At 58.4% G+C, this 10,760-nt stretch overlaps 1 protein-coding gene across 1 annotated transcript; it reads right to left on the bottom strand.

The window, feature by feature from the left end:
• Positions 1-2,364: 2,364 nt before the first annotated feature.
• On the bottom strand, positions 2,365-4,014 carry LOC125323406 (uncharacterized PE-PGRS family protein PE_PGRS54-like). Its single transcript, XM_048298339.1, has 3 exons — positions 3,038-4,014; positions 2,888-2,986; positions 2,365-2,480 (listed from the first exon to the last, which is right to left on the bottom strand). Exons 1-3 carry the CDS (start codon positions 3,900-3,902, stop codon positions 2,365-2,367), a joined length of 1,080 nt encoding a protein of 359 aa, XP_048154296.1. The 5' UTR covers positions 3,903-4,014.
• Between the last annotated feature and the right edge of the window lie 6,746 nt (positions 4,015-10,760).

Here is a 10,760-nt window from a genome sequence, read left to right as displayed (position 1 = left end):
CGGAACCAGCACCGAGACTGGGACCCAGCACCGGCACCCAGCACCCAACACTAGTATGGGACCAGAAGCAGGACCCGGAACTGGGACCAGCACCCAGCACCTGGTGCCCAATACCAGAACCGGCACCGGGACCCAGAACCCAACACTCAGCACCCAACACCAGGACTGGGACCCAGAACCAGGACCCGGGACCGGAACCAGGACCCAGAACCGGCACCGGGACCCAGAACCCAACACTCAGCACCCAACACCAGGACTGGGACCCAGAACCAGGACCCGGGACCGGAACCAGGACCCAGAATCGGCACCGGGACCCAGAACCCAACACTCAGCACCCAACACCAATCCCAGAACCAGCACCGGGACTGGGACCCAGAACCAGGACCCGGGACCAGAACCAGGACCCAGAATCGGCACCAGGACCCAGAACCCAACACCCAACACCAATCCCAGAACCAGGACCCGGGACTGGGACCCAGAACCAGGACCCAAGACCAGAACCAGGACCTGGGACTGGAACCAGGACCCAGCACCCAACACCAACCCCAGAACCAGCACTGGGACTGGGACCCAGAACCAGGACCCGGGACCGGAACCAGGACCCAGAACTCAACACTCAGCACCCAGAACCAATCCCAGAACCAGCACTGGGACTGGAACCCAGAACCAGGACCAGCACCAGCACCCAACACCGGTATTGGGACCAGAACCACGACCCGGGACTGGAACCAGGACCCAGAACCAGCACTGGGGACCCAGCACCCAACACGAACCCCAGAACCAGCACCGGGACTGGGGCCCAGCACCCAGAACCAGTATCAGAACCGGGACCCAGCACCCAACACCAACACCGGAACTGGGACCCGGCATCCAGAACTGGCACCAGCACCGGGACCAGTCCGGATGCTCCCAGTGCCGCTGGAATTCCCGCTCCCCTCCAAACCCCAAATCCCAGATCCCGCGAAGTGATGCCACGATCCCAAAGCGCCTCTGCCGGGTGGGAACAGGACACAGGAATGCCGCGGGAATTTTGGGAATGGGGCCAGCGGTGACCTGGGACTCACCTGGGGAATGGGACACGGGAATGCTGTGGGAATTTGGGAATGGGGGGCCAGCGGTGACCTGGGACTCACCTGGGGAATGGGATGCGGGAATGTTGTGGGAATTTTTGGGAATGGGGCCAGCGGTGACCTGGGACTCACCTGGGGAATGGGATGCAGGAATGCTGTGGGAATTTTGGGAATGGGGGGCCAGCGGTGACCTGGGAGTCACCTGAGGAATGGGACATGGGAATTCGACAGGAATTTTGGGAATGGGGGACCAGCGGTGACCTGGGACTCACCTGGGGAATGGGACATGGGAATTCGACAGGAATTTTGGGAATGGGGCCAGCGGTGACCTGGGACTCACCTGGGGAATGGGACACGGGAATGCTGTGGGAATTTGGGAATGGGGGGCCAGCAGTGACCTGGGACTCACCTGGGGAATGGGATGCGGGAATGTTGTGGGAATTTTTGGGAATGGGGCCAGCGGTGACCTGGGACTCACCTGGGGAATGGGATGCAGGAATGCTGTGGGAATTTGGGGAATGGGGGGCCAGCGGTGACCTGGGACTCACCCCGGCCACGCTGGAGCTCATCCCGGGCTCCAAACCCTCATTCCTGCATCCCAGCTGGAGCCATCCGGTTGGATCCCGGCTCCATCCAGGGAAAACCAAATCCCGGGAGCAGGGACGCTATCCCGCGCTGAGTCACCATTCCCGGGAAGCGCAGCCCGGCAGGGAAGCTCCCACTCGGATTCCAGTCCTTCCCGATCCATGCAGGTATTCCAGTGACTCATGGGATCATCACTCCGTCTCCCAGGGAACAGCCGGGAACAGCCCCCGCTCCGGTCACACTTCACCACCCAAACCAGCGAATTCCCACCGGATAAACTGGGAATGGGGATGGGAGATCCCCGAGGGATCATCCAGAGGGATCCGACCACCCTGGCGCGCTCGGAATCCTGGAATGCTTTGGGTGGGAAGGGGCCTTAAATCCCATCCCATTCCAACCCCAACACCGTCCCGATGATCCCAGGCTGCTCCAGCCTTTCCCTGGATGCTCCCAGGGATCCAGGGGCAGCCACAGCTTCTCTGGGAGTTCCAGCCCAGCCGGGAATTCCTTCCCAACATCCCACCCCAAGCTCCCCTTTCCCACTGGGAAGCCATTCCCTGCCTCCTGCCCCTCCAGCCCTTTTCCCAAATCCCAGCTCTCCTGGATCCCCTTTAGGCTCGGGAAGTGGCTCCAAGGATTCCCTGGATCCTTCCCTTCTCCAGCTGAACATTCCCAGCTCTCCCAGCCTGGCTCCAGAGGCGCTCCAGCCTCATCCAGCACCACAAAAACCCGTGGAATTCTCGTGGCGGTTGGAGCCGAGCTCCAGCCTCTGCCCCTTTCCCATTCCAAGGGTGACAGGGATGCTCCGAGGGCTGGAAATGTGCTCTGGAGAGCCCCAGGGATTTGAGGGAATGGGGGCCCTTCCCGGGATGTTCCGCAGGGAAAGCGGGGACCGTCGCCAAAGCCAAGGAAGCGACGCTGGATCCGGTTGGGAAGGGACACCCGGGAAAGGGCTTGGAGCAGGGATAGAGGAGCTCATCCTAAAGGATCCCAAAATCCCCTTCCAAGCGCTTCCAAAGGCGGCCAAAAACATTCCCAGGATCCCCCAGGAGTTCCTGCCCATCCGGCTCCCATCGTGCTGTGGCACCATTCCCCACTCCAGGCAGTTATTCCCTGTTTTCCAGAGTGGGAAAACACCGGAGGGGCTGGGTTTGGGAGCACGGCTGGGCACAGACCCACATCCCTTTTTCCCTGCATCCCATCACTTCCCACATCCCATAGCCCAGCTCCACCTGCATCCCATTTTCCCTGTATCCCTCCTCCCCCTGTATCCCATATTCCCTGTCTCCCATCTCTCCCTGCTTCCCGTTCCCACCTGTATCCCATTTTCCCTGCTTCCCATCCCGCCCCGCTTCCCGTTTTTCCATGCATCCCACCTCCACCTGCATCCCATTTTCCCTGGTTCCCATCCCCACCTGTATCCCATTCCCTCTGCTTCGCATTTCCCTTGGATCCCATTTTCCCTCCTTCCCATCTCCTCTGCTTCCCATTTTCCTGTGCTTTCCATCTCTTCCTGAATCCCACCTTCTCCTGTATCCCCTTTTCCCTGATTCCCTTCTCCCCCTGCATCCCTTCTCCTCCTGCTTCCCATTTTTCCATGCATCCCATCTGCTCCCACATCCCATCTCTCTGGTATCCCAATTTCCCTGCTTCCCATCTCTCCCTGCTTCCCATTCCCACCTGTATCCCATTCCCTCTGCTTCCCATCTCCCTTGGATCCCCATTTTCCCTCCTTCCCATCTTCTCTGCTTCCCATTTTCCCTGCATCCCAGCTCTCTTGGATCCCATTTTTCCCGTACTTCCCACCTTCCCCCTGCATCCCATTTTCCTGTGCTTCCCCTCTACCCCTGAATTCCATCTCCCCCAGCTCCCCATTTTTCCATGCTTCCCATCTCTTCCTGCATCCCGTTTTCCCTGATTCCCATTTCCACCTGCATCCCGTTTTCCCTGATTCCCATCTCTCCCTGTATCCCATTTTCCATTTCCCATCTCTTTTTCATCCCATTTTCCCTGATTCCCATCTCCTCCTGCATCCCATCTCTCTTGTATCCCATTTTCCCTGATTCCCATCTCTCCATGCATCCCATTTTCCATTTCCCATCTCCTCTGCATCCCATTTCCCTGCATCCCATCTCTCTTGTATCCCATTTTCCCGAATTTCCCACCTCCCCGTTTCCCACGTCCTCCTGCTCCCCATTTTCCCTGTTTCCCACCTCCACCTGCATCCCATTTTCCCGTGCTTCCCATCTCTCCCTGAATCCCACCTTCTCTTCAATCCCATTTTCCGTTTCCCATCTCCTTTCCATCCCATTTTCCCTGTATCCCATTTTCCCTGGTTCCCAGCTCCTCAGCTTCCCATTCCCACCTGTATCCCATTTTCCCTGCTTCCCATCTCCCTCTGCTCCCTCTTTTCCCTCTTTCCCTTCTCCACTTGCATCCCATTTTCCCTGATTCCCATCTCCTTTGCATCCCATTTTCCCCCTGCATCCCTTCTCCTCCTGCTTCCCATTTTTCCATGCATTCCATCTGCTCCCACATCCCATCTCTCTGGTATCCCATTTTCCCTGCTTCCCATTCCCACCTGTATCCCATCCCCTCTGCTTCGCATCTCCCTTGGATCCCATTTTCCCTGCTTCCCATCTCCTCTGTTTCCCATTTTCCTGTGCTTTCCATGTCTCTTGTGTCCCATTTTCCCGAACTTCCCATCTCCCCGTTTCCCGTGTCCTCCTGCTCCCCATTTTCCCTGTTTCCCACCTCCACCTGCATCCCATTTTCCCTGTTTCCCATCTCCTCTGCATCCCATTTTCCCCGCATCCCATCTCCCTCTCCATCCCCTTTTCCCCGCATCCCCTCTCCCCCTCCGTATCCCGAGCAGCCGTGGAGCCGCTTCCCGGGAATCCGGCCGCTTCCCGGGAATCCGCCCCCACCCCTGGAGTGCTGCCGGGAATCCCACGCGAGGCCGGGAATGACTCAGGATCAGGGAGAACATTGGGATGGAGCTCCACGTTCCCGATGTTCCCGAGCCGGGATGGGATCGGGCACATCCATCTGGGAAGGAAGAGCTCTCCAGATGGGAACAGCCACGGGAAGGAGGTCCTGGAATTCCGGGATGCTGGCGGGAATCTTCCCAGGAGACTCAGGGATCCTCAGGGATCCTCAATCCCACTTTTTTTTTTTGGCTATTGGGAATGTGATTCCCGATCCAGAAAACCTCTGGAGCTCCGGCTGTCTGATCCCGGCCTCCTCATTCCCAGCCCTGCAGCCAACGTCAGGAATTCCATGGGATCCCAGGCATTCCATGGGATTGGGGGGAAGGGCAGGGGGGATCACAGCATCCTCCCCACAGGGAAAATTCAGGGAATTTCCCTCCGTTTTCCAAATGATTCCTTCTAATCCCCATCCCAATGGACATTTTGGCCATTCCGCCTGCTCCAACCGGGAGCGATCCCAGGAAAAGGCATCCCAAAGCATCCCCAGGCTTTGGAAAACCCCAAATCCCGAATTTTTCCGGCCAGAAAAGAAGGAATTCCCACCTGGAGCAGCATCTTAAGACTCCCCTCCCCCCCATTCCCTCCACCTGTTCCCTGCACAAAAACAATCCCAGAAAAAGTTGGGAATTCATTTTCCCGTGGCTCTGCCGAGGTCCCACATTCCCAAATCATGGATCATCCGTTAATTCCCACAATTATTAACTCAGCACATGGATTTTCCACGGGCATTCCCAAATAAAAACGGGTCCAGCGCTTTCCCCGCCACGAACGACGCGACTGCGAAGGAAAAGGGTTAAAAACCGGGAAAAGCTCCCAAAAATCTGGGAGGCGGGAAATCCTTGGGGGGAAGTTGTAGGGGAAATGTTTGGGAATGTGTCTTGGGATGGTGCAGGGGGATGGGATGGGATGAGATGAGGCCAAATCCATGGAATTCCGAGAGGGGGAGAAAAGCTCCCGCTCGGGAGCGGCATTCCCAAAATCCTTCCAGCGGGGAGCGGAATTCCAGCAGGATTTGGGAATGAAGCGGGCGCTGAGATTCCCGGTTTCCAGGCAAACCTCGGGAATCGCGGAGACACCGCTTGGATTTGGGAATGGGGGAAGGAAAGGGGAAGAGGAGGATTTGGGATCGGGCAATTCCCGAGGTGCCGGGAAGGAGCTGGAGCCGGGAATTGGATGTTGGGAAGCGTCGGCTCCGAGGGGAGGCCGGATTTATCCCGTTCCCTCTGGAATTCCAGGCTTTCGGGCAGGAAATTCCCAGGAAAGCTCCAACTTCCAGCTCCCACCCTTCCCCAGCACCACCCCCCAGGAATTCCAGGCCTGGAATTCATCCCAAGCCCTGCTTAGGGACTCATTTCCCTTCCCAGATTCCCAGGATCCCTCTTAATTAACTCGGGAATTAGCCGATCCCTGCTCATCCCTGATCCGACGATCCCATCATACCCCAAACTTTTATTTTCCATGATATCCCAAACGGCTTGAAATCCGCCCTTCCCAGCATTCCAGGCCAGAAAAATGCAGGAATTCTGCTTTTCCAGAGGGAATCTGGCTGATTTTGTGGGAAATCCACGGCTGCTATTCCACAGGAAGGGAAAAATCCCGGAATTCCCATTCCCGGATGGAGCAGATCCAGGGGAGAATTCCCGAGCTGCCTCCAGCTGGAGAAGGATTTGGGGCCGGAGGGAGGAGATTTCTCACCTGGAATCCCTCAGGGATTCGGTTTTTAGGGATAAAGCCGGGCCGGGGAATGTCCTGGGGGAAATTCCCAGCGGGAAAGGGAAGGGCCTGGAAGCACCGGTGGGAATCTTTTCCCCTCCTTTTCCTTCTCTGCCTCATTCCCGGATTTGGATCAGGCAGGGAAAGGATCCCAAATCCCAAGTGTCCATCATTCCCATTTTCCCATCATTCCCATCATTCCCACGTGTCCCATGTCAATCCCTTCATCCCAAATCCCCTTTTTTACCTGAAATCCCATTCCCACTCTTTCACGGGAACATTTCCCGGCACATTCCCACTTGGAATAATCCCCAATCAAACAACTCCCTTTATTTATATCAATATTCCCGCTTTTCCAGCCTCAATCCCGAGCTGGAAAACGTTGGATTGCACCTGGATAATCCTGGAGATCCCAAGGCTGGGATCAGGATCCTGCCAGGATTAGAGCAGGGAAAAGTCGGATCCCAGGAAACTTCCATGGAATCCACGGCCCTGGGAATCACTTCCCAGCCTTGGCCTCTGTTTTCCTGGGATGTAACAACTCCACCCCTCCGAATATCCCATTTTCCCCCAGATTTTTGGGATGCTCCGTGGCCTCCGGAACGCCGGGAACCCCGGAATGGCAGCGCTTCCTTCCCTATGGATCCATCCCAGTCCCCATCCCACGCCTCTTCCCGGTGCTTCCCACCCTTCCCGGGATGCGGCAGCCGGGATTTTCCCATCGGATCCCGGAATTTTGCCGGAAGGAATTTTTTGGGCCGTTTTCGGCCCCAAACTCCAGAGTTTTCCGAGGTTTCCCGGGGGCTGCCGGGAGCCTCGGCCTCTTCCTGTTCCCTTTTTTCTGCCGCTTCCCCAAACGGCCTCTCCATGGTCCCAACATTCCCGTCCTTCCCAGGATCCGTCTCTGTCCTTCCCGGGATCCATCCCAGAGGAAAACGCAGCCAAACCAGCGGGATTTTCCATGGGAAAAGCTCCTTTTATCCTTGTGGGATTTTCCTGCCCGTTATCCCCAGGTTTTACCCCTTCCTTGGTGGAGGAACCATGGATATCCCACCTGGAAAATTCCCGGATTTCCAGCTCCATCCACCAGGGGAAAAGCCCAAGGATTCTGACGCTGCTTTCCGTGCCCTTGGAAAAGCTCCAGGCTGGATATGGATATCCTGGAGGCCGGGATTCGGATCCTATTCCCGGGATTTCTCACCTCCGAGATTCCCAAATCCTTCCTGATCCCTGGTCAGACATTCCCTGGATGTTCCCGTCACCTCTTTGGGACATTCCCAGCCCCTTCCAACACCCCCAGGAGCTTCCCAATCCCTGTCCGAGGGTCAGACATTCCCTGGATATCTCCATCCCAGCGATCCGGCAGTGGGATCATCCCTGCGGATCCCGAGGGAATCACGGATTCCCTGGATGCACCAAACCCCCACAGATCCACAACATTCCCAATTCCCGCTTCCCTGCTCTGGGAAGCGCGGCCGGAACCGCCCCAGCATCGGGAAAACCTCGATTCCAGCAGATCCCAGGCAATTCCCGATCTCGGGCTCGCACATTCCCAAATTCCTGAGCCCCCCCAACTCCGTCTCCACGATCCACCCCGGAGCTCATCCCTGCTTTCCCACCTGCCCGGAATGTTGGGAAGGGAATCGCGACCGCCGCTCTCAACTCCTGCTCCCATTCCCTCGCCTCTTCCCGGCGTTTCCCGAGGCTGGGAAGCGGCTCTCACCTTCCCGCAGGATCCCGGCGATTCCCGGTGGGATCGGATCCCGGCTCCCGGTGGGATTGGGATCCCGCGGGTGCTGGAGTCGCTTCCAGAAAGCGCTTCCCGGGAGGAAAAAGTGGGAAGCAGGAAAACTCCGGGATCCCCTCACCTGCTCGGGGGGATCCCACCCGTGTCCCGCGGAGCTTTGGGATCAGCCGGGAATTCGGGCGCGGACCCCAGGGAATCCTTCCCGCTCCTCTCCCGGCGCACGGGGATCCCCCCCGGATCCCGGGAAAAGCGGGAGCGGCTCCCGCGGCGCGGAAGGAGCCGGGGCAGGAAGGGGGAAGGAGCGGGAGGCGGTCCCGGGGCGCCGCCACTCCCCCGGGAAGCGGCGGCACCTTCCCGATCCTGGGATGCCCGGGATCCTGGGAATTCTGTCCCGAGGAGCCTCCCCGCAGGACGAGCCCCGATCCCGATCCCGGAGTGGTTTAGGGAACGCTGGGAACGGCAGGAGGAAAAGCGGGAAGAGGAGGGGAGCCATGGGCTGCCCCTCATCCCACAGTTTGGGGGTGGCATCCCGGGATGCGCTGGGAATTCCAAGTGGGAATGGGGAATCGGCGCGAGGTGAGGCGGGTGGGCGCTTCCCTAAATTCCAGGTGGGAATTCCTGTGGAGCTGCAGCCCTTGCCGGGATTCTCCCACATCCCGTTCCTGGCCCAGAGGATCCTTCCCTGCGTGGGATCCACCCGGGAATGGCGTCCAGGGACAGCCGGCTTCCCATTCCCATTCCCATTCCCATTCCTTCCTCTTCCCTCAGCTCCTTCTCCTTCCCTGCTGCTCCCAAATTTTCCCCGCTCCAGGTGGGACAACCTGGACACGACCCCTGAAAGATGGGAAGGAATCCCAAGGGATGTGGGGCATCCCAAGGAATCCGGCGCTGCCCCGTTCCCCAAAACCCACGGCGAATTCCGTTCTCCCATTCTTTGGAATTCCACACCCTGGATAATCCATCTCGATTTCACTTTTAGGGATGACAAATCCCTTTCCCAAGCGGATGAGGCGCAGGAATCCCGGGATCCCGGGCAAATCCCTCTCTCCGGAGCCGGGAGAGTCCGGGATGGGCGCAGATCTCTCCGTGGATCCCTGGATCCCCATTCCCATCCCTGGCAATTCCCGAGCTCCGGCAGCCGCTCTCCCACGCACGGAGCTGCGCAATTCCCACGCTCCGGCTCCAGCTGGAATCCTGGATCCGCAGGGCCGGGAATCTCCCCGGGAATTCATGGACGGGGGAGAGGATCCCAGCGGATCCAGGATCCCTCCGGGAATCTCCACGGAGTTGGGATGGGAACAGCCCGCGCTCATCCCGGTCCTCCGCATCCTTTTCCCATCCCCTCATCCCGATCCCAACCTCGCCCACACAAGTTTGGGAGAAGCCTTTGGGAAAACGCCGCTTCCCGAAATCCAACCCCGAAAGCCCTTTCCCGATCCCAATCCCTGCTCCAATCGCGATCCCAGCGCCCCATTCCCGCTATCCCGGCGCATTCCCGGGGACTCACAGGAGAACTGGCTGAGGAGGCGGCTGAGCCATCCCATGCTCCCTTTTCCAAAGGCGATCCCGTCGCTCCGGGAACGGCTCCCGGGAAACCGCTGCTCCCTCCCCCCCGCTTCCCAAAGCTCCCCTTTTCCATTGGCACGGAGAGCTGGGAATCAAAATCCGCCGGGATTTATTAATAGCGCCTCTCCCATCGCCAGGGAGCGCCGCTTGGAATTGCGGCTCCCGGTATCCCAGGGGAAAAAAAAAATGGGGAAAAAAAAAAATAAAGGATGAACTCACTTTTTCCCAAGGAAAAGGTCGAGGGGGGTCGGAGGAGGGAATGAGCTCCGGAGGATCCGGCAGGGATTTGGGAGCGGGAGAAGTTGGAGCCGCTTCCAGAGGGTTGGAAGGAGCCGTTCCAACTCCCGGGAATGCTGCGGGCGGTTGCTGCCATCTTCAGGCTGGAAAACCTGGAGCTGGAAAAATTCCACCCCTTCCCCCCCCCCCCCCTCCATGCCTCCCGCAGCATTCCAAGGAATTTGGGGCTTCCCGGGCCTCGAAAGCTCCGGCGAATTCCAGCAAGGCCGTAATTCCATGATTTACTTGGAGAATCCGCTTGGGGTTGAGTTTTAGGGATGGAAAAATCCTTTTCCCAACCCAAATCCTGGAAAACAGCGGGAATGAGGGGGGATGGAGGGGATTCAGGGCATGGGATCATCCCAGGGGGCTGCTCCCATTCTTCCTCATCCATCGGGAGCGGCGAGATCGGGGTTGGGAAAGGGATTGGGAGGGTCAGGCCAAACATCCCGGATTTTTCCCATCTCAGGATTCCTGGAGGGAATCATTTGGATCGCTGGGTTCTGGAGCAACCCCCCTTCCAAAGGGGCCGGCCAGGGAATGGGAGAGGGGTTGGGATATCCCAAAATCCAGCGGGGTCTTCCATAAATTCTCTACCGGGATATTCCCGCTCCTTGACCCCAACCCAGCCCTATCCAGGGGCGATCCCTGCGGAATTCCCTGGAAAAGTAGCATCCCTCAGATCTCCAGGAAGGGAAAAGAGCAGGATTTGGGGAACCAAAGGTCGGGAAGGCCTGGAATTTTTTCCATGTGGGGCCATCCCGGGAGCCCTGGCAGGCCCCCCCCACCCACCTCCCCCCCTTTTCCCATTCC

The sequence above is a fragment of the Corvus hawaiiensis genome, chromosome 3 (assembly GCF_020740725.1).
Source record: "Corvus hawaiiensis isolate bCorHaw1 chromosome 3, bCorHaw1.pri.cur, whole genome shotgun sequence".
NCBI lineage: Eukaryota > Metazoa > Chordata > Aves > Passeriformes > Corvidae > Corvus > Corvus hawaiiensis.
The sequence above is the reverse complement of the archived record's forward strand: the minus strand, read 5'-3'. Positions and strand labels throughout refer to the sequence as shown.